Source organism: Pseudorasbora parva, chromosome 5 (assembly GCF_024679245.1).
Source record: "Pseudorasbora parva isolate DD20220531a chromosome 5, ASM2467924v1, whole genome shotgun sequence".
Taxonomy (NCBI): domain Eukaryota; kingdom Metazoa; phylum Chordata; class Actinopteri; order Cypriniformes; family Gobionidae; genus Pseudorasbora; species Pseudorasbora parva.
The window spans coordinates 24405852-24430951 of NC_090176.1; the positions used below are offsets into that span (position 1 = coordinate 24405852).

The 25100-nt window shown below is 37.5% G+C and overlaps 2 protein-coding genes across 2 annotated transcripts in view; both read left to right on the forward strand.

Moving 5' to 3' along the window:
* Window positions 1-4308: 4308 nt before the first annotated feature.
* Window positions 4309-15741, forward strand: zc3h15 (zinc finger CCCH-type containing 15). Its single transcript, XM_067443573.1, has 10 exons — window positions 4309-4503; window positions 5137-5238; window positions 5336-5444; window positions 6154-6306; window positions 6537-6628; window positions 6757-6942; window positions 7070-7216; window positions 7487-7606; window positions 7816-7948; window positions 14719-15741. Exons 1-10 carry the CDS (start codon window positions 4429-4431, stop codon window positions 14904-14906), a joined length of 1305 nt encoding a protein of 434 aa, XP_067299674.1. The 5' UTR covers window positions 4309-4428; the 3' UTR covers window positions 14907-15741.
* A 6142-nt stretch (window positions 15742-21883) lies between these two features.
* The window catches only part of itgav (integrin, alpha V), a 34771-nt gene continuing 31554 nt past the window's right edge, over window positions 21884-25100 (forward strand). Inside the window, exons 1-2 of the mRNA XM_067443574.1 lie at window positions 21884-22333; window positions 22822-22958. Of these exons, the coding sequence (XP_067299675.1) occupies window positions 22167-22333; window positions 22822-22958 (304 nt within the window). The 5' untranslated portion in view covers window positions 21884-22166. The remainder of the gene's footprint in view (window positions 22334-22821; window positions 22959-25100) is intronic.

Genomic DNA, 25100 nt, shown 5'->3' on the forward strand with positions numbered 1-25100 from the left:
ATTGTGTGTGTGTGTGTGTGTGTGTGTGTGTGTGTGTGTGTGTGTGTGTGTGTGTGTGTGTGTGTGTGTGTGTGTGTGTGTGTGTGTGTGTGTGTGTGTGTGTGTGTGTGTGTGTGTGTGTGTGTGTGTGTGTGTGTGTGTGTGATTTAAAATGTAAAAATGCAGAAGGTTTTCTGTGATGGGTTTTCTCTAATCTATGATGTGAAGATTGAAAAGGTTCTAAAAAAAGTATTTCATATAAAACAAACACAAGTAAACCACATAATAAAACAGGTAACATGACAGCATGTAACAATAACAACTGAAGTGAGCAGGATGGTAAACTAGAAACAAAGGAAACAAGTAACTGGGGAACACAAACTAAAAGTTCATGAAAGTGAAACACAGTGACTCACTCAGGCCATGTTTTGGCCATAGGCCCTTTATATTTTAGAATGCAAAGTTATAGTGATTGTGTGTGACTATATGCGTATACTGTTTAAAGTTGATAGTAAGCAAAGCACTTATCTAGCCCTGTTGACATTACAGATAATATAATTTAAAAAGTTAAAAAAGTAACTGAAGTGTACAGAAAAAAAAACCGTGTATTATAAATGAATAGCGTTTTATTTATTTATTTATTTGGATAAATGATGAGTTACTATTAAGTATAAAAGAGCCTGACCGCCCCCTAGTGGACATTAATTTTATTCAGTACCTAAACTCTGCTCAAAATCATTATATGCATGGAAATTAGAAAATGAAAATATTAAGAAACATATTAAATATTTCTAAATAAATTGCCACTCCAAAAATACGTAATATTTTATGCATTATATTATATAATATACAATTGTGAATGGAAATTGGAAAATGAAAATACAAAGAAACATATGGAATATTTCGAAATAAATTGCCACTCCAAAAATACTTAATATTGTATGCATTATAAAATATACAATGGTGAATGGAAATTGGAAAATAAAAATACGAAGAAACATATGGAATATTTATAAATAAAATTCCACTGCAAAAAGAGTTAATATTGTAATCAATAAATATATAATGGTTGCATGGAAACTGCAAAGTAAATATGAAGAAGCATATGGAATATTTATAAATTGCCACTCCAAAAAAGAGTTTATTTTATGCAATATATTACAAAATGTATAATGGTGGCATGGAAATGAGAAAAATTAATATATGACAAAACATATGGAATACTTCTAAATAAATTGCCACATAAAGAGTTAATATTTAATGCATCATATTATAAAACATATAATGGTGGGATGGAAATTAGAAAATGAAAAAGAAACATAATATGGAACATTTCTAAAATAAATTGGCACTCCAAAAAGAGTCAATGTTTTATGCAATAGGCTGCAAAATATATAATGGTGGTGTGAAAATTGTAAAGTAAATATGAAGAAACACCTGGAATACTAAATAAATTGCCACTCCAAAGGGAGTTCATATTTTATGCAATATATTACAAATCATAGTTTGAAATAACACAAATAAAAGTAATATGACATCCTCCTGATGTGTAAAAATTACATTTTGTGTAACTAAAGTAAAACAAACAAACAAAAAAAGTTATCATACAATAGGTTTAAATCAGAAATAAAACTTATTTTTAAAACTACAAAAGAAGCCTAAAAACATTCCAGACAACATCATCCCAATTCTTTCACACATTAAAGCACCACTTAATATAATGAATGAGCAGATTTATTTCAGTAGCTGTGATTGTCATTGTTACTCCAGCATGTGTGTTTATCTCACCTCTCCCTGTTGGATTTCTCACAGGGCAGAGTGTTGCAACAGACTACCATCCATCTGCTGAACCGGCAGAATAGTAATGTAATGCAAAAGGTGCGACAGAAACAGTATGAGCTGCTCAGCACAAGACTTTACAAGATTAAACTGTCGGGCTGCACAAAATATGCACAGATAAACTGAATAAACAAATCAAAAAGACATGTTCAGACCGGACGTATTGCATAAATAAAACTTCTAGAAATACATTCTCTTTCCAAGCACCTCCAGGATTTCCTCAAGGCTCGGTCACGAGAGTCTGTGTGAGTATCTGAGGTATTTTTGAGACTTTCAGAAAGCCACAAATTCTTCTAAAACACCTGAGGCAAAGTTAACTAACAAGACTCATCGACTTGCCTCTCTATTTGCCGCGGACAGGAGGATCTGATATGCAGCAGGAGAAGAAAGAGCATTGCTTGTAAAAACTGCCAGAGTTAATGATGGCTATTACAGCAGGGTGTCCATTTGTGATTAGACACTATTCATCCCACTGACAAGGGGAACACATTTGGCGTGATGTTGATCAATCCAATCAGATCCTAATGATATCGCTTGAGGCGTCTTTCTCTTCATTTATAGGTGTGCTTATCATAGTTAATCTCACAGAAACCTCTCTCCATTCTATAAATGACATACTTTTTATAATACACGCTGCATATACAAGCATCACACTCTGGTCAGTCCTCCTAAGACCCAGGAAATAGTTGGCATACAATAGTTGGTAACATTTTCATAATAATATCTAATATTTAAAAGGAAAATTGATATGTATTTTCTTTCCCTATTCACTTGTTGTGTTTACTAAAATACACTGAAAAAAAGAGTGTGTTGGATTAACATGATTTAATTGTGTACATCAGTCCCACATGAATCAATTAAGTTAAACAAACATAATTTGTTCATGTAACTTCAACATCATGGAATGATTCACCCAAAAAGGAAAATTCTGTCAATAATTACTCACCCTTATGCCATTCGACACCTGTAAGACCTCCGTTTATCTTTAGAACACAAATGAAGATATTTTTGTTAAAATCCGATGACTCAGAAAGGTTTTCATTGACACCAATGTAATGTCCTCTCTCAAGACCCCATTAAAGGCACTAAAGACGTCGTCAAAAAGTCCATCTCACTACAGCGGCTCTACAATCATTTTATGAAGCGATGTGTATAGTTTTTGTGAGCAAAAAAAAACTAAATAACAACTTATATAGTGATGATCAGTGATCAGTGTATCGATTCAGGAATCAGATTATTATGAATTATTATTCATAGCAGTTCAAAACTTTGTTTTGAAATCGGCCCATCACTATATAAATCGTTATTTAGTTTTTATGGTGTCAATGAAGGCTTTTCTGAGCCATCGGATTTCAACAAAAATATCTTAATTTTCATTTTTGGTGAACTAACCCTTTAAGTAGTCTCAGATTGATTTCCATATCTCCCTAACACAATTCAGGCATTCAATCAGATATTCATTCATCCAGTTCAGTTTCATATATTTTAATGTTACAAAAATGAATTAGGCTATAATACTGAACTAGCCAATGACTAATGTTTAGCTATCAATAACACACATTAGCATGTTTAAGGCTCTTTCAGCACAGTTTGGACATCAATCTACAGCCTAACCAAATGCTCCTCTTCCCCCCAATGGTAACCCATTGTTATTTAAATTGTTCTAATAATTCAAACCTAATTGAATATTAAACACTATAAAACACAATCAAGACTCCCCCTTTCTCATATTGTTCAGAAATACATAAAATAACACTTTTACATATAAAATAAAACATTTACTCTCTCTTCTTTTAGCCATATGCAAAGCATGCTTGGAACTAACAAGCCCCGCCCAGTTTCAGTTAATGCAAAACAAATCATTCATGTAACACAGCACAAAGTTATATTTCAGTGGATTGAATACAATCCAATGAAGTTAGGACAAAATATATAGCAATTGTGTTGCTTTAGCTCATGTTAATTAAGCAAATTGAACAAGCAGTAAAAAAAAACTTTTTCTATGTACCTGATAAACATACTTTAGGTCCTGGTGTTCTCTATTGATGTGTGAAATCGATGCATTAACAGAAAGTCCCAATTTGATTAGAAATCCCATAACATATTCCTGAGATGTTGATTTATAACAAACAATTTGAAGATTGGTCCGATTTAAAAGATAACCACAAAATATTACAAAACATTATCTTATTTCCCATAAGAATGACGTTCATTTATAAAGACCAATGAAGTTGTCCTAGTGAAAACCTCAAATGGTATCTCTGAAAATCCCTGAATGTGCTTTTAACAGGATATCCGGACTTAGTCTAACTGTATATAACTGAGATTAAACAGTATAAAGAACTGTCTTTTGTCAAAATTTCAAGTAGGCCTAGTCAAAAGTGCCACTAGATAGCCTAATGATCCACAAAATAGAAAACAGTGACAGAAATTTCGCCAGCGACCGCTAGATGGCTCTGTTATGCCACGTGCGCTCACATCATGCGCGCCCTTGGCTCCCAGGATGCATCGCGGCTGCTAGTGTGGTTAGCCTACGCTTACCTGGACATACGGCGCTACACACACGGCGTCAGGGTTTCATCAATTTTATACTGGATTGTCTTAAGCGACATGCCTCCGAAAAAGCCACCTCCAGCTACAGGCAGTAAGAAAACCCAAGAGAAGAAAAAAGAGAAGATCATTGAGGTGAAATTTGCGGCGTTTAGCACTCATGCAGCACGCTGAACACTGGGCCTTGTGCTCTGGTTCACTTTCTAGCGCATTCCAGCAGCTTTTAATGAAATTTACAGTATAAAATGAATGGAGTGACAGCATAAGCAGCTATATTTTTGTTTAATGCGGTTAGACTAAGCTGTCAAACAGTTATAGTCGATGTTGTGGTGATCAAAGAGGAAATTACCGAATGGAGTCAAAGTACTGCTAGTAACGTTAAGCCACATTCAGGCTGTCTCAACCCAGTGAACTGCTCATCTAGACAGCATTTTTAACCATCAATAGGGGTCGTTTGTATGTTTTATTTGAGTGTGACAAAATGAATTGTTAGGTTGCTCGTGACTCTTTGATCTGAAAATACTTTTATGTTGCTTATTCAATATGAATCAGTTTTAGAGGTAAATCTCTTGTGCTTTGTGTTCATTATTAATTCTACATATTTTTTATGAAAGAAATGACTTGCTTGAAGCAATATGGCTGTTAATATTGGTCTTATTTTGTCAACATGCTGTTTTACATGTTATCATCCTGGTTATGTAACTTGTTTTATTTAGTATGAACTGATTTGAAAAGCATGTCACTGTGAATTTGAATTGTTTCTGACAGGATAAAACCTTTGGACTTAAAAACAAAAAAGGTGCTAAACAACAGAAGTTCATTAAAGCTGTGACACAGCAGGTCAAGAGTGGACAGCAAAATGCTCGGCAGGTAATGATCGTGATATTGATTTTAGTGTTCTTGTCTTAAAACTGCATTTCCAGACCAATGTCACGGATGTCTGTGATGCATTTTGTATTATTTGTAGGCTGCTGCAGAAACTGAAAAGAACAAAAAGAAGGAAGACAAGAAGAAGGAGTTGTCTGAGTTGAACGAGCTCTTTAAGCCAGTGGTGGCAGCTCAGAAAGTCAGCAAAGGTAACTGGACCTTTGAATGAGGGACACAACTTTATTCTAAACCTTCATCTGAATCATGCATCTTAATTTTAATCAGGGGTGTGTTTCTTAAAATCATCTATAGTCATCTGTGGTTGTAATCAACATAGTTTAGTGATTCCAAAAATAATCATATACCGTAGTTGTGTTTAAAACTACAGCGATTGATTTGGTTAGAAAAATAGGTTTTGTTTGTGTGACATGCTTTTGAGCAAAATAATAAGCTATCATGCTCTACAATATATATTTTATTCCCCACACACCTGTTTACACACACAGTGTTTGGGGTAACACAAGTTACGAAATAAGAAACCTACTAAAGTAATGGAATTGTTTTACATTTGTAACACATAAGTAGCACAAGTTACTTTGTTTGATCTGTCCTCTGTTGAAAGGTGCAGAGTCAATGTGTGAACATGCGGCTTATCTGTTTGTTGTTCTAGACTAAAATTGTGCCCCTGGACCTCAAAAGCAGTCATAAGTCGCACGGCTATATATGTGGCAATAGCCAAAAATACATTGTATGGTCAAAATTATAAATGTTTTGTTTGTGCAACAAGAGTGTGGTTAAAAAAATGGCATGTAGTTTAAGTAGTTCTATGATAAGTGGGGTCGTCTTGCTTTGATCATTGCTGATCTGTATATTTTGTTCTATCTTTGATCATCTTAATGAATTTCTGCTTAATTTCAGGTGTGGATCCAAAGTCTGTGCTATGTGCTTTCTTCAAGCAAGGCCAGTGCACCAAAGGTGATAAGTGTAAATTCTCTCATGACCTCACCTTGGAGAGGAAATGTGAGAAAAGAAGTTTGTATGTGGACGGCAGAGATGACGAGCTGGAGAAAGGTCAGTCCAGTAGGACTTTCATGGAGCTTAAAAAAAGCATAATATTGTGTACATTTATACATTTGAAAACAGATAATTTAGCATGTTTAAGAAGGTTTCTATTGGGGTTTGGAAAAGTGGAACTATTGCTTTGGTCAATGGGTCTGTTATTGTTTTGATGCAGTTAATCAAATAAAAGCAACTGATATTTCAAACCCTTATTGTTACCTTTTGTTAATTTCTGAATGCAGACACCATGGACAATTGGGACGAAAAGAAACTTGAGGAGGTTGTGAACAAGAAGCATGGAGAAGCTGAAAAGAAGAAAGCAAAGACACAAATTGTAAGTTCTGGCAGGAAGTATAGTTACAATATAGTATAGTGATTGATGTGATTTGTGTGGTGAGTTTTTTTTTTTTTTTTTTCATTTGTAATCAAAAAAGGAAATTACCATGTAATTTTTATTTTAAGGTGTGCAAGCATTTCCTTGATGCTATTGAAATCAACAAATACGGTTGGTTTTGGGTTTGTCCTGGTGGAGGCGACAACTGTATGTACCGCCACGCTCTTCCTGTGGGCTTCGTTCTGAAGAAAGACAAGAAGAAAGAGGAGAAGAATGAGGAGGAGATCTCGTTGGAGGATCTGATAGAGACCGAGGTGAGAAGGAAGCGAAGAGATTTTTAAGAGTGTCGCAGAACATGAGTGTAAAGTAACTGTTTCCTTGGATCTGTTAGTGATTTATCAGAAATGTTCAAGTTGTAATGACCCGCTGTTATGATTGTAGCGATCTGCCCTGGGAGCAAACGTCACCCGAATTACTCTTGAAACATTCTTGGCCTGGAAGAAAAGGAAAAGGCTAGAGAAACTGGCTAAACAAGAGCAGGACATGGCGAGAAAGAAAGCCGACTTCAATGCCGGCAGAGCTCTTGGAGTAAGTAAAAAAACTCAGTCAGTTAAAATACTGAAAATAACAGTCTCCGGAAAAAAGGGACCTATTATTTAAATGTATTGTGCATAAAAAGGCTGCTTAGCTCTGAATGAAAGAGGTGTTATAGTGGTGATGCTGTGGTTTGACCAGAAGATGGCAGTAAATCTCTCAGATCTTGCTTTTGCTGCTGTTTTACTGTGTCCTGGTTCTCTTTCTTGCTTTCTTGTCGTCTGTTGCGATGAATGACGCCTCTCATTGCTTCATGTTCTGCAGGTCAGTGGAAGGGAAGTGTTTGAGTTCAGGCCTGAGCTCGTTGACGATGACGATGAGGGGGCAGATGATACTAAATACGCTGATGATGATGATGACGACAACTCTGAATTTTCTAACGAGGTGATGCAATACCACTCCGGTGGCTCATAGACTTAAATTATATAAATATTTTACATACAAATAATGCAATTTTTCATCCTGCATGAATCAGTCATGTGATGTTTCATTTTATTGTTTGTGTTGCACTTGCATGTAATACTAGATGCAATAATAGATTAATTCTTTCCTTCTTTAGTCTTTCAGCATTATTAACATGATTGTCTCTCCAGGTGGAGGACTCAGATGATGTTCAGGACATTGACATTGCTAGATTTATCCCTAAAGAGGTGGATAACGCGGGTATAACGGTGGCGTCAGCGGACAGGTTTTCTGCCAAAGCTCCTCCTGCAAATGATACAGATGGTGAGGCGCTGAATATCTTCCTTACTAGTCAATACACCTTATTTCCATATACCATGTGCTTTATACCATCTATCAAGATTGTTTCAATGCAGCTTTACTTTTAAAAACAAACAAATATATACATTTCAATAAAGGTAATCAATTATGAATCAAGTTAATTTCAGCTGAAAAAAAGCTCTACGGCAGACAATAGTGCTCAGCTCAAGTCAGTTCAATGTTGTTTCACTTGAGTTCAATAGCAGTGTTGATGTTGCCAAATTCATCAATCATGAAGTCGATTTAGCTGTAAAGCTAAACAGTAATTTACAGCACAGACAGTACTAGTGTCATCATCCAGCTCAATTTAGTTTTTGTTCTCGTGTCTTTTAAAATCATTCTCAGTACAGGTTTTTTTTTTTTTTTGGATTTTGAATTACTATTTTACAACCTTTAAACTGTATTATATATAAACCTTGGAAAAATAGAGGTCCAGACCTGCTTACCATCATCGTGAGATGAAAATGAGGATCCACTGTAAATTCCTTCAGTATACCTTGTGTGGCACACTAAACGTGTTTTTCTGACACATAGCTAATTTGGAGTAGCTTATGAAATTGGGAGCGGCAGCGGAAAAAGGTTGTATTATTATTTATTACGTTATACGTTATTACATTCTAATATTCTACTTTTAATAACCAGTGTGAAAAAAAAAAAAATATATATATATATATATATAATACTTTTCATGTGTAAATGAAGAGTTTCATTGCAAAACGAGATATATCCATTTTGAGGAATTTTGGTTATTTGACATTATTATTTAAGACGACATCAGTCAAGTTAATTCACAATTTTTTGTACATTAAACTATTACTTGAGCTCAGTGTAGGCCAGGGACACAATATTCTTAAAATCCAGGATATTTTTTATTTAATTTTATGTCCATAAATAGTTAATAAATAAGTCAAAAACCATGCCAAAATGCAACATATTTATCTTAACATTGTCAAACATCTTAAATTGGTTAAAAAAAACAATACATCATAAATATATGGAATAGTAGGCCTATATACAAAGATTGATTAATAATAATAAGATTCCGAGTTAGTTTTGACCAGAACATACATAACATAACAATTTTCTTTTTTTGTTTTTTGCAAAACGCTATATATCCACCATAGGCTATATTATTCTACTGTAATACCATTAAGAAAAGCTAGTGTGTGTGTGTGTGTGTGTGTGTGTGTGTGTGTGTGTGTGTGTGTGTGTGTGTGTGTGTGTGTGTGTGTATGCGCAGACCAACGTTACTCGCAGTCGCACGATGACCAAAATAAATCTTTGGATGTTTTCCCTCCCCTGAATGCCTTGCCTGTTTGGTCTTCTCCCTTTGATGATTTTATTTAGATGCCTTCCTGACCGGCTCCAATCCGTCATCGAAATCCATAACGTTAGCTAGGGCTGGGCGATATTGTCAAAATTTCATATCCCGATATAGCTCATTTGATATCCCGATAACGATATACATAACGATATAGCAATTTTTCTGTTACTTCAGTTTATGAATAGTCTATACAAAATTGCAATGTGGAAATGCAGTTTGAAATGATATACAAAACAAATAAAGGTAGTATGGACTTCATTTTTATTTTATTTAGAACCTTTTTTTCAAGCAAGACAGTTGCTAAAGTTAACACCTGCCTAGGGATGTTAACCGATGACCGTTTGACTGCTGGTTGACCGTATCAACGTTAACCGATCAAAGTTGTCGGTTAAAAAAAAAGTGATCTCTAAATTAGGCTATTATACAGTGGACTAAACGCTACTACAGTTAGCCGTCTCATTCCAAAATATTTTTGTGTGAAGTGAACAAATCCCTCACACTCAATTTTTCATAACTCGCCTGTTTGTACTTAATAAACCAATAAAAACATTTGGCGCGAGGTCACAGCGTTTGGGTTTGCGCGCTCACAAGGTTTGCAAAAAGTAAACAGGCTAAACACTCGAGGTTAGAGTCAGGGCAGACGACAGTATGAAGCGTCATTCCGCATAAGATGGGCTTACATTTGGAAATATCTACATTTCAGTGGTAGCACATAAGGTGTTGATCGTCTTTCTTTATTATTGTTAGCACTACCTCGAACTAAAGCGGCGTCTCTTCGGAGCTGTCATTTTCTTTAATGAGCCGCGGCAATGTTTCAAATGAGCTTCTTACGCTGGACAAATGCCTTTACTTTCAACGCGATCACCTTGTACCCAAACCATTTCGAAACTAAGGAGCCATTGTCCTCAGATTACAAACAAGCTCCTCGGCGGCGCGTTTGCGGGACACGTGTTTCGCGCTGTGGGGGATTTAAAAAAAGTGACGTGAGTGGAAGGGAGGCGGCAGTGCTAGGACAGTGTGTGTGTGTGTGTGTGTGTGTGTGTGTGTGTGTGTGTGTGTGTGTGTGTGTGTGTGTGTGAGAGAGAGAGAGAGCGCGGCTCGCGGCTGTTATTTAAAATAGTGCAGCATATTTTAAACTAATCGGTTAACCGGTTTCAACCGGCTAATGAGGCTCGGTGGTCAGTCAAGAAAATGTTTAGTTTTCGCCATCCCTACACCTGCCATTAAAATATTTCAATATATAGCTATGGTGTGCCACGCGTAAAGTGGAACGCGTAAGCCCGTTGCAGCGTCTGTGTCTGGAGTTTGTTTTGAGCGTTTATGCCACCACTCTGGCATAATTACTCTGAGAATTACCCTGGTCTGAACCGCGTCTACTACCGTCTTCCTCCATGTTTGTTTATGTATTGCAGCATGCATGGGCATGCCGTGGCGTGAGGTGCATCTTGACGTAAAATTCTGCCGTAAACGCATTATCGTGGCGTAAGCGATAGAGCCTAATATTAAACGATAGACATTTTCTATCATCCAGACGATATATTTCGTCATATCGCCCAGCCCTAACATTAGCTTGACTGACTCTGAAGCTTTGATTCTCTGTCTGACAGACAGCTGTTGACGTAGCCCACGTGAATGACAGCTCGCCTACAGTATAAACAATTAAATGGTAAACCTTTTTTAGTTAGCCTATTGAATCCTCTTTTTACAAATATGTTTTTTGTTTTGCTATTATCGTTAAATCACTGAGCAAACTCGGAGCACTTCACCGGCGGTGACTCTCTCTTCGCGTGACATCCTAAGCTCGCGCAGCATCCTGAATGTTCTTTATCACACTTTGTAAAGAAACTGGGCTGGCGGATATCGCGTTTTGTGAAAAAATACATTTTGTAGGAGGCTTAAAATGTACATTTTTAAATCTTATTAATGGCATCAATTCACACACAGATTAAGGTACATCTAAACAGTGATTTCCAAAAATAAAATCTTAATGTCAAAAAATGGCGTTTATCGCGTTTTGCAACCGAACTCTTCAAATATGCACAGTGCTTACTTCTATTGTGTTTGTGAATACTTGACTTGGCATCTCTACACTCACCTAAAGGATTATTAGGAACACCTGTTAAATTTCTCATTATTGCATATTATGTAATCAACCAATCACATGGCGGTTGCTTTAATGCATTTAGGGGTGTGGTTCGGGTCAAGGCAAGCTTCTGAACTCCAAACTTAAAGTCAGAATGGGAAAGAAAGGTGATTTTAAGCAATTTCGAGCGTGGCATGGTTGTTGGTGCCAGATGGGCCATTCTGAGTATTTCCCAATCTGCTCAGTTACTGGGATTTTCATGCGCAACCATTTCTAGGGTTTACAAAGAATGGTGTGAAAAGGGAAAACATCCAGTGTGCGGCAGTCATGTGGGCAAAAATGCCTTGTTGATGCAAGAGGTCAGAGGAGAATGGGCCGACTGATTCAAGCTGATAGAAGAGCAACTTTAACTGAAATAAACACTTGGGAAAACCGAGTTATCCAGCAAAGCATTTGTGAAGCCACAACACGCACAACCTTGAGGCAGTAGAACAGTAGAAGACCCCACCGGGGACCATTCATCTCCACCACAAATAGGAAAAAGAAGCTACAATTTGCACAAGCTCACCAAAATTGGACAGTTGAAGACTGGAAAAATGTTGCCTGGTCTGATGAGTCTCAATTTCTGTTGAGACATTCACATTGAGAACATTGATCCATCATGCCTTGTTACCATTGTGCAGGCTGGTGGTGGTGGTGGTGTAACGGTGTGGGGGATGTTTTCTTGGCACACTTTAGACCCCTTAGTGCCATTTGGGAATCGTTTAAATGCCACAGCCTTCCTGAGCATTGTTTCTGACCATGTCCATCCCTTTATGACCACCATGTACCCATCCTCAGATGGCTACTTCCAGCAGGATAATGCACCATATAACAAAGCTCGAATCATTTCAAATTGGTTTCTTGAACATGACAATGGCCCTCATTTATCAAAAGTGCGTACACCAAATTTCCAGCGTACACCTTGCGTACACCCAAACCCACGGTGACTTTGAGATTTATCAATATGGACGTTGGCGTACGGCACGCTCAAATCCTCCGCCAGCTCAGGAGGTGGTGTACGCACGTTTGAGTTAGTGCGAAAATGCGCAGAAAAACAATTCCTAACACCACAAAACGCACTGACAATATATGCTATATTATGACCCACTGTTAAAAACCACAACAACAACATTCAGTGTTTATTTTTGTGCAACATGAACGTCAATGTTTAATTTGTGTGACTTTACCAAAGCGTTTGATTTGTAGGCATATGTATTCCTCCAGTCGCGAGCCTGATAACAAAATAATAAAAATGACCTTCTTCTTTTAAATAATAATAAAATCAATAAAAACGACATTCTTCTTCTAAATAACAAGCGTCATTAAGAATAATAATCATAATAATAATAAGAAGAATCTTACAAATTGTCATGTAATTATTAATGTGAATGAATGGTCCTCCACATCACATCATCATCACTATTGTACACCCCAATACATGTGGCGTGACACGAAATTAAATGCTAATTGTTTCAAAACGTGCTGTAAAATAATGCATTGTGGTGGTAATTTATCCAAACAGCTTTAAACTGCTGGAGTGCGCTTCTCAACCTCCACACTATTAAGAGTACTCGTAATTTGTGTCCATATTTTATTTTTGTAGGTGCCTTTAATCCCACTCTTTAAACTCCCAAATAAAACAATTTCGGTTTTTTTTCCCACTTCCCTGGTGATGGTCTCGATGGGCGCATCTCAACGTGGAGATCGGGCTCAGTCATCTCACTAGTCCACTAGTCAGAGCACTGATCAGGGAGTCAGCCCATTGACTTATGTCCTAATCAGTGCCCTGACTAGTGCATAGTGAGATGATTGAGACGCACCCGATCTCCACGTCGGAGAAGTTTCCCCTCTTTGCCGTCTTCTGTTTGTCCATGGTGTAAAACGAGGGTGTGGAGGAGGCGGAGACTTGAATATATAGGGGCGTGTTATTCTAATGACGATCGTTTTCAGCCGCCGCATTTATCAAGGGCAGGTATTGCGTACACCTGGATTGCAGAGGTGCGCACAGCTTCATAAATCAGGCGGTGAGAGGAGTGTACGCATAATCTTACGCCAACATATACACCCGTTTCTACGCAAGATTGATAAATGAGGGCCAATGAGTTCACTGGACTAAAATGGCCCCCACAGTCCCCAGATCTCAACCCAATAGAGCATCTTTGGGATGTGTTGGAACGGGAGCTTCGTGCCCTGGATGTGCATCCCACAAATCTCCATCAACTGCAAGATGCTATCCTATCAATATGGGCCAACATTTCTAAAGAATGCTTTCAGCACCTTGTAGAATCAATGCCACATAGAATTAAGGCAGTTCTGAAGGCAAAAGGGGGTCAAACACAGTATTAGTATGGTGTTCCTAATAATCCTTTAGGTGAGTGTATATATTTCAGTTTATTTGGCGATTTAGGTGCACAACCGAAGACAAAGGCTACTATGCTCATCTGTGTTGCGCTCGGAGTACGCTCACAGCATCCTTTCAGTAATTCAGTTTGCGACTTATCGCTTATTAATGAATCAATTTCGTCAACTGAAATCTGTGTGGATTAACATAAATGACATATTTATTTATCTCAAGGGTCTTTGGCAAAAGCTAAAGCTTAGCAAAACAGTTTCAATAAAAGGATATGTCTATATTAAAGTTTATACACTATACTTTTACATTTTCGCTGCTGTTCTAAAAATGGTTTTGGGTTACCTTTGAGCTACACCTGCTTGAATCCCAGTGCAGGAGCTGTTACCACAGAAACTTAAGTGGTTTGTTGATTGCTGTCGCGCTGAACATGCATGGCCGGTACAACTTGAATATTATCATTAACTTTTCATTAACTTTTGTAGGCTGTAGTACAATTGTAATTGGCTGCTTTTTTTCTGCTGAGAGCGGATCTCTGTTTGATGAGTCAAAAAAAAATTACGATAAATTGTTCGTAAATGTTTCCGACCACTGCTCTAAATTGACATTCATCACAATTATGTGCGGTAGTTCTTCGATCACTCAGTTAATATGCAGGGGCAGTGAGGTCTAAATGATCCAGGACCATGATCCGTTTACGCTCGAATCTGATATTGGCCGTATTTAAAAATAAATAAATAAATTGTGAACAGCTAAATAAAAAAAATCTGATCTAAGGTTTGCAGTGTGAACATAGCTTTAGAGCATCTGACTTCATCCCGAACAAGTGTAATAACTCACAATCGGGTCTCGATTATCCATGAATGTTATTCTGATTCTTTTCTTCATGTCCACATGCTTCTTTCTGATGTCACTGATCTCTTTTATTTCTACAGACAATAAATTGAGTGAAGCCTCGGGTGGAGCCATGGAGAATGGAGAACACAGCCAGGACCAGTCACTGGAGGACGGCGAAACCAATGAGGAGGAGGCCGAGGCGGTGCCAGTAGACGAGAACCTTTTCACTGGGGAGGACCTAGACGAACTGGAGGAGGAGCTCAACACACTGGACCTGGACGAGTGAAGACCGGGACTGTTGCATTCATGAACTACACATGGCTTGAAGTGAATGACTATATTTTCACAAATAACTACCACCAGAATTGCCATGTCAGAAACCGCTCTGCCTGCAATATGCACCCTCATCACTCAAGATGTCCCGGGACGCTACAGGAGAGAGACTGGAGTAGGTGTTCTTGTTCTCTCTAAGATTTAACTTTTTGCCCTTTTTTTTTTTTAAATTGCAGTCTACCCCCAAAAGCACAGTCAGGTGAGGGTCTAGTTCTACAGTGGGAACATACTCCAAATATTTATGAGGCTGTTGATTTGATATTTCTGCAATCTCTTTTGGAAGATTTGATTAAATGATCATCTTTGTAAGGTCATGCGTATGAAATGATCCAACATAAATCCTCTTAAGATGTTCAAGCACTATTGGAATCTGGTTTCCTCTTCTCTGCTGATTAAATGTTGCTTTAATGAAGACAAAGGATCAGTTGATCGGTATCATTACTGTTTTTAACATGTAACCAACTGCATGCCTGTATCAGGATCAGAATGTAAATGCTGAATAAGTGTGATGCTGACTTTCAAGTGTTCAATAATCAGTTGATCAGATTGAGGTGTTGAATGTGAAATCTCGGATGCAAATGCAGCATCTGGCCTTACAGAAGGAGACATGGACGACGACATCATTACTAGTTAAATTTGATGTTTAAAGTGTTTTCAGGAAGTGGGAAAGTGACAACGATGAGCTTGTGAGATCAACTAGTAATGTGTCTGTCCTTTTGTATTCAATTGTTTTAAACTGCCCTCCCACCAACACAAGAAATTGTAAATAAAAGGATATCAGATACTGATTTTGAGTTAAGATGCCTAATTATAGCTCTTAATTAAAAATGAAAGAAATTCTGTCATTACTCACCCTTATGTCGTTCGCCTTCCGTATTCAACGGAGAAAGTGTAGACTCGCAGGTCAAAATGCTTACACTTCGTCTGACAACATTGCACACCAGTTCTGCTAGTCAGATGTAGCACAAGCATTTTGAACTGTTTTTTGAACATTTTGAAGTTTCCCCAGATGTATATGGCACATAATAAAAACATTAAATATGCTCCTATGTTTTAACATCAGTATTTTACTTAAAATATTTTTAAGTATAATATATTTATTTAAATATCTGTCAATATCTAAACACATACAAGATTCCTCCACTAAACTCTGAGAACCTGTTCATTAGTCTATTCTTAACTGGTAGATCATGAAAATTTAGTTTAGGTTACTAGATCACTTTTTTTGTAGTTTTTTCTGTATTACTTTTAAATAGATTTAGACGTGCTGATTATCTTCGATAACCCGCATCTTGATTTTTGTAATTGCATATGTCATGGAATATTTGCTTGAAAAGAGACTTGAGGAGGTTGTGAATTAGAAACACAATGTGTTACAGTGGCCAAACAGAAGCAAGCGAAGACATAGTGTAGGTTCTGGCAAGATTTAGGCCTAAATAGTGATCTTAAATCATTAACATAATTTGACATAAACAAATAGTCTGTTCATTCATTTTATGGTGTCCAAGTGTTTCATTGACACTGATGCAAACAGCAAATACAGTAAAAAAAAAAAAAAAAAAACTTTTTATAAATACAGAGAAAGGAAATGAGATCTCACTGGAGGTTTTGATAGAGACAGAGTAAGAACGAGAGAACTGCCACTAATAGAGTGAAACACAATGTAACTCATCCTTATCTTTGCCTGATTAAAAAAATTGTGACATCTACATTGTCACCTGAAATAGGGGAGTTGTTATTTAAATGTAGTGTGCATTAAAAAGGCTGCTTGGCTCTGAATGAAATGGGTGTTTTGATGGTGATGCTGTGGTTTGACCAGAAGATGGCAGTAAAGCTCTCAGATCTTGCGTTAGCTGCTGTTTTTACTGTGTCCTCCTGGTTCTTCTTGCCGTTCTGAAACTCGTCTGTTGCGATGAATGACGCCTCTCATGGTTTCATGTCCTGACCTGCAGGTCAAGTGAAGGGAAGTGTTTGAGTTCAGGCCTGAGCTTTTTTTAACAAAGACGACGAGGAGGTGGATGATACTTGAGTTGATGATGATGTGGCGTCAGCGGGGTTTCCTGCAAGTGCTCCAACCGCTTATGACACTGATACTGTGAAGCTTCTGAATATTTGACCCGTGTTTCAATTAGACACTAGTCTCGTTTTCCAAAACTGAATGAGTATGAAGTCTGTGAACAAATGGTGACTAAGTGTGAAGCTAAGCTAACACCCAACACACTGCAATATATATCGGATTTTGACTTAAGGTGCCTTATTGTAGCTCTTATTTGAGAATGGGTTGATATAAGGCTAAGCGAGCTTGAAATGAAATTCTCAAGAAATCTAATTTAAATAAAATTGAGACTCAACTCAAGAAGAATCTTGTATATCATTTCCCCTTCATAATTGGTGAGCTTTTCACCTCAAAGCAGTCTGTTTAATCTGAAATCATATGTTTATATAATGTCAGGCATCAACGGAATTTGTCCATATGTTAACCACAGATCATAAACATTCTTAACATAGCACTACTCCACTAATTGCTTGGGCTGTTGAGATATGGCCAACATGGTCAGACGACTGGTATTTCCTCTGATCTGCCTGAGAAAGCATGATCACCCCCGCCTCGTTCACACAAATAAGTAATGCATTGCAGTGTATGTATAAATCATTTACAGAGCCCTTCAGGTTACACAAAGGCATCAAAAATTTTGCCATTTGATAGGTTAAATCACATACAAAGCCCTGCCCTGATATCAAAATAATTTTAAATATAGACTGAAAGGATTGTTCATAACAGCTGCATAAGGTCGTTGACCTGAGGGTAGGGTACTTTCCCCATCACCTTGTAATCTCAGCTTAATAACCATTGGTAGGTTGGTGCAGGGAATACAAGGAGTTTCATTTTTTTTTTTGTCTTCTTCTATAGATTGTATTTATCTAGTTCCAACTGCTGGACTGAAAAAAAGTCTTTAATAGCCAGAGGTGCTGAGAAGGACTAATTCTCTAATAAACATGTCATTAGAGGCTAAATAAAATATGCAAAGGGACGTTCTCCTGTCACAACTCTGGACCATTCCCATATTTGTACAAATAATAATGGAAGTAATTCAAATTGTGCCTAAGTTTGAGCGTGGGTGTGAGCTTATTTCTATGACCTTTAAGACCTGCAGTCTTTATCCAGAGAAATGTGTAAATGAAGTCTAAGCTTCCTGTCAGCGCAAGGCCGCAAGCCCCCACCAATAGCAGTGAGTGTCTCGTACTGAAATTATCTACAAGTGGAGGGTGACCATGACACTATGTACAGGAACAGCTGATTTTGATTTGTCGATGGTGCCTTCCATTGTGTATGTTGTCGTGGGCTTTTTTTTTTTTTCTTTGCAGAAGCTTTAAGATAATACACAGGTAAGAATATATGTTTGAACTCTCAATATTTAATGTGAGACTCTCCATATTTAATATGTGTTTATTTCTTTGGTGAGTAGCTAAAGCAGGATCATGGACAGTCATTCTTACAGAATAAACCCTGATTTATCCATTTAAATGCCTGACTGATATTAAAATAGTTTCTTTCAAAAAATATTTTGAGATTATAAGTAGAATGATGGTGGAGCCTTGGTCCAGAGCCCTGCACAGCCCTAACCCTGCCCTGGCCCGTGGTGTTTGGGGGGAGGGGAGTAATACCGTTCTAGTAATTTGAAAGTGATTGCAGTACCAGTTTTGTGCCCTAGGATGAAAAATTAAATTAACCATGGCATGGTTGAATGACAAAGGGTTCAGTACGTCACATACAGTGAGTCTCAAACACCATTATTTCCTCCTTCATATGTAAATCTTGTTTGTGAAAAACACCACGGAAAAACAGGTGATTTTTTAGGCAAACGGCAACTGTGATGTAATCGCTGGGGATCATTAACATGTACGCCCCAACATTTGTATACGGCGCATGCGAGGATAGCGAAAATGACAGATCATGGAAATAGATGTTATGTTCCAGCTGTGCAGGGGACGTGGGGACTTTTCCTTCCCACTGAACAAAACTGTCAACAGGCATGTTTATCTATAACCAGATACCGCAACAATTTAATTAAAAGTTGTTTGTTTGCGTGGCCCATTTCACCACGGACAGTTTTTCTAACCTGGGCAATAGCAGGCTTCATTCAGCGTCTAATAACTTACTGGAGAAGCGGCAATTCAAACTATGTCCCCGCGGGCATTAAGTAGTGTTTTATCCACTTATTGACTGTCTAAACAATTTCTGATTAAACTAGAAGTTTCTTAGTGAGACAACATTAACAATAATATCCTGTGTTGTCTACATCCAACGCAAGATGCTAGTACAGTAACAATATGAAACTCCAAGCAATAATTATAGGTTTTATTTATAACGCACTTTACATTTCGAAGAATCTCAAAGTGCAAAAGTAGTATACATCAATATGACAATGTCAAAATTAATTCCTGCCAGTCTTGTCATACAAATCTATAAAATATGTCAATCTCTATTGACGCAAACACACACATGCTAAAGGTAAACTTTTATTATAAGCAGCAAACATAACTAACACCACCGACAATCATGCCTATAAATATTAATACAGACATAGAAACATAACCATGCAGTAAAGAAGAAGAAATCTTCGCCAACTGGCTAACTAATAGGCTAATAAATCTTTTTTTAAATCCGTTGAACTGTAGGCATGTATGGTGGTCATCATTCACTGTTTATTTACAACTCGAGTGTTGTGAAGAAAAATAGCATTTACTGTTCAATCAAATCTCTTTCAAAATGCAGCTTTTCCCGAATCATTAGGAACTTTTAGTAACTCATGCTCCAACTTCTCCCTGATGCTCTGCATAGTCAACTGTCACCTGTGTTTATGAGGTCTGTTTTTTTTTACAATCTGTAAAAAATAAATAAAAATAACAAAAAATAATTGGTCCAAGCCCGGCCCTAATTGACTCAAACCAAAAGGGTGGAAGGCTAAGGTGCAGCTAAAGCCCCGGATGTCTGCGGTAGAACCAGGATGACGATGGACCATGGCTAAGCCAGAGGATCAAGGGAGCCAATGCAGAGTCGACGGGCTAACAGGCCGAGGTGAAGTCATGGGTCTGGAGGCCTGAAATGAAGCAAGGATCAGTCTCACAAGGCAGAGCTGGCGATAGAGAAGCCTGTGTGGAGCCGGACAGCAGGAGGGAAACAGCTGCCAGGACAGAGCTGAGTCCAGGGATGGATAGAGCCAGCGGAAAGAACGGAAACAACTGGGTGGGCAGCATTTATCAGGGACAGGTTAAGGGAAGGAGAGTTCAGAGGCAGGGAATCGCTCCGTAATCCCCAAGGCAATGAGTAGTGGCTGTAAACTGTGGCTTCAGTAGGCTTCAAGGAATCCTGAAAAAATGATTTTACCATTAAATCCTGAATGGTAAAATCAGGATTTAACAACAGAATTCATTTGTTTATCGAACAACAAATTGCAGTAAGATTTTGCACAATCTAAATTTTCTGTATTTTTGATTCAATAAATGATGGCTTAGTGAGCATCTGGGATTTTTTTTCCCAAAATCATTTAAAATCTTACCCAACATTTAAATGGTGGTTCTGAAAAGGCAGAATCAAGACCATGCTAAATAAGACCATGACTGTTTCCTGTTGCAAATCATTTGAAGGCTTTTAAAACATTCGCCGTACATGGCATGTTTAAACATTCTGTCCCTCATTCCTGTTCTTGTAAGCAAAATAATTCAAGTGAAGAATGTTCATTTGTCAAGTTATTTAGTATGTTTGTTGAATGCTCTTGATGCAAACTAAATTATTTTGCCACTCTGCCATGTATCACATGGTCCCAAAAGCCCCTTTGACCACACGCATGACCGGTCAGTTCTAAAACAAAAGTGACTTTGTTCCCCAGAGATTGAGAATGTCGTTTGTGTTCCAGTTTGCAACGGGTGCCTTTTATTTCCTCAGGAAACACAATCTTTTCAAGCCTTTTATTCTATGACACCGAATAAAAGACCAATTGTTTCATACACATTTGAGTTTACAGTATGTTAAGGGTTTAACATAGGCCCATGTCTTTATTTATAAGACAAGCCATGCAGCCAGCAAATAAAAAAATCATGCAATGTTTCCTTTTCATACAAAACCTAGGGATCCCAGGGGGATTTAGGCTGCATTCTTGGAGACCTACTTCACTGCATTTAAAGTCATGAATCACTGACAAGTCCATATATGAATAAAATATCCTCAGGCTCTAAATAGTCATTTATAATTGTCACAGTTATCTGGACCTTGTGGATAAAATCTCAAGGATTTACTGATAAAAAGCTGACAGCTTTTGTTTAAATTTGTTGTGTAGCTACACTAGCACAATGCCTAAGATATATAGGCAGGATACACTATTTGGCCTATACATTACGAGAAATTTCACTCTTAATAAATAAACCCATGTTTCTTTTGGTGCTGTCAGATTGATTAATCGTATCCAAAATAAAAGTTTGTGTTTGCATAATATATATGTGTGTGTGTGTGTTAATTAGTATGTATCTATAAATACACATGCATGTATTTATTATGTTTATTATGTTTTAAGATATTATTATGTAAACACAAACTTTTATTTTGGATACGATTAATCGATTTGACAGCACTAGTTCGTTTTATTGTTGACTGGATTGAATAAAATATTATAAATTCGCTCCGTTAACACACGGTTCTTAACACACGGTGGCGCTGTTTAACTAGTTCTACATGCGGCAACCCACGTTATCAATAGAATTAATTACTCTTGTCTGGAATCGCAACGATTTTATGTCATTTTTAAAATGGTTATCAATTCATGCCCATTTAAGTCATGCAGTCCATGCCCGCTGATGTGATGTCTGTCTGCTCGGAAGTTTTTCGTGTCGTCACCGTGACGTTTCAGTAGGCTGGTTTATTTTCACTTCCTGTTCAGTGGGACATCCCCGCGGCTCCATCCGAGCTGGACTACATCAGTGTCCCTGTGTCCTACTTTAGACTTTTGCTTCCATTTTACGGGACAGACGAGCTTTATTGCAGCGGCACTCTTGGAATAATGTAACGGGCATTTCCGCGAGCTGTTAGTGTGAGTGTTGCTTTGATTGGGTTATTATGGAGTGCGGAGTCAGTGGCGATCTTATGTGATCAAGACATCCACCGACTCACAAACAGCCCGATCTCCATCTACTCGCGTACGCTACAGAGACACAAAACATGGGGAAACATCAATTCCGCTGTTGGCTTTGGGCTCTAGTGGCTCTTGTTTACTGCACACGGACACTTTCCTTTAATCTGGACATCAGTAAACCTTCAGTTTTCTCTGGACCTCCGGGAAGTTACTTTGGATTTTCTGTGGCTTTCTTCAATCCTGATAACAAACAGTGAGTAGATGAAGTTGTGTGGAAACTTTGTGAGCTGGAGATCTACAGACAGACTTGTTTGGATATATAAATATCAAACACTCAACTCAAACACAACTATAAAAAAAATATTAAAACATACAATGATGCTCCAGAAAGAAACACAATGCATAAGTTGGCATAATGCACTTGAATTTGAAGATCAATGTAAATTATACCCAATTTGTTTTCGAGGGAAATGTATAAGTGTCTTATGTGTATCTTATTGCTTTCAAAGGGCAGTACTAAAAAAATGTGTGTGTGTATATATATATATATGTATATATATATATATATATATATATATATATATATATATATATATATATATATATATATATATATATATAGACTGTAAATATAACAAAATATGAAAAATTGGACATCATTGTGTGCAAAAAAAATTCCCCTTAGTCCCCTTTTACTTAACAAAAAATAGTTTTAATGCACATTTTACCCTCTGATTCCAGATTAAACATACTGGTTGGTGCGCCCAGGGCAAACACGTCTGATCAAACCCCCTCTGTAGTCACTGAGAGGGGTGCTGTCTTCAGTTGTCCTTGGCAGAAAAGCGGCTCATGCACACAGATCGAGTTTGACAGCACTGGTAAGACTCAGCACTGTGTTTTCAGCCATCATAGTGTATTCTGTGCTCCCCCATGCTGTTATTTAAAGCCTTTTCTTTGTTATTGATTCACATTGCATGCTAGTAGTGGAAGAGGTTGGGTTTGTCAGTGTTATTATAGGGCCTTCTGAGTAGCCTGTGGCTCTTTAATGATTTATTAGGTTATATCAGCTTTGCTCTAAATATTTTCAATAGATGGAGGAAAAATACCAGGAGAGAGAGTCCGGATTCGTTTCAGGGCACTTCTATGATTGTGTGATTTGTTATTACAATGTTTTCGAATTCACATGCTTGGCAGTGTCCCGCAACAGACAATGGAGTTTCTTTACCATTCATAAAATGGTGTGCTGGCCTACCAACTAGATTGCAAATGTACACAAACAATCTTCACACTAACAGCACTTTGTTTAGCCTTATGTATACTTGAATATAGGCACGGTTTTTTGTGCCAGATCTCATTGGCATTCAGTGGCGGTTATAGACTAGTCTTGCCTGATTTACCCTGCCAGCCAAGCTGGATTGTTAAAAGTGGAGCCAGACAAACAAAAAGGTCTTGAGTTGGATTATCTCAGTGTGTTTAGAGTTCTCACCAACAACTGAAATACTCCTTTCTGTGGTCTTTTCACCATTAAAGAGGTTCGTTTAAAAAAAAGAACCATGTATTGAATAGCTTAAATTAATGCTGTGCATCTATGAGCAGACTAACCTATGGAAGCTTTTTTTCTACCAATGATTCAAAAATAATACAAGTAATTGCTTTTTCTGACTTCTAAATTCAGACTTTTTTCCCTCATGATCGCATGATATAAACTCACATATGTGTGTTATAGATATTTTTTATCTTTTCTCTCAGTTTATATCTGACCCCCCCCCCCCCCCCCCCCACACACACACACACAATTAACACGTAATTGCTAGTTATAAAGTAAGTGTTGTGAGATATAATCTCAGAATTGTAGGATAAAAATGGTCTTTTACATAGTTTTATTCCATGGTGGAATAAAGCTTCCATTGTAAGCAATAACCAGACAAGTTTGGAGTGTATAATAATGATATTTAGTGATATTTTATTAATTGTTTTTATTTATTTGTATTAAATACCAAACCAAATGGAATTTGGAAACCTTTTTTAGTTTCAATTTCACTGTATTTATTTATGATATATTATTTTAAATAACAAACTAAATTGATTTGGGGAAAGAATGTAATGTCAAATGACCTTTTGTGTGAAAATGCTTTACAAATTAAAAAATCGGATAATGCTTAAGAGTCAATGGTTGGATCATTATTGCAGTGACTATTATGTTTCTAGCATGTATGTTTGGCATCGGTTCTTCAAACCCTAACTGATGGAGTGTGTAGCTTTTCATTTCTTAAACAACCATGTAGAGTAGACCCATCATGGCCATATTCCAGGATACTTATAAGTATCTAAATACTTCTTGAGGCCACCATATTTTCCATAGTCCTTTGAGATTTTCTCTTTGTGCACTTACTGCAGATACCATAGTGTTTATATTTGTTACAGTCACTACTGCATTAAAGAATCTTAACAATTCTTCTGTTAAATAACCGCCTAAGCATAACCGAGTCCTGACATGTTTTAACTGTGAATGACGTGGCTGTACAATAGTGTTCTCTGTGCTGACGGGCCTGCTGAGTGTTTGAGGTGCTGGTAAAATCTAGATTAGAGAAAAATGTCAGAAGTGTGAGATGGAAAAATATGTATGTAACAACATTCGTGCTGAACCGTTACAGCATCATTACACAACTGTGTTTCCACTGGGGCTCTGTACCGTCAACTCCCCTTTTGTGCTGTTTGGCATAATTAAGTGCTTAATTCTAGTAAAGCCTGGGTGTTGTTGACCAGCCGTATGACTGTGTTGACCATGAGAAACACTGGGAAATTCCCAGCTCAGTAGCCCAGACTGATGAACAGCTGAGGCTTCCTGAGGCTGTGGCTGAGATGAACCAAGGCCACAGGGAAGAATATTGTGTGTGTGTGTGTGTGTGTGTGTGTGTGTGTGTGTGTGTGTGTGTGTGTGTGTGTGTGTGTGTGTGTGTGTGTGTGTGTGTGTGTGTGTGTGTGTGTGTGTGTGTGTGTGTGTGTGTGTGTGTGGGAGG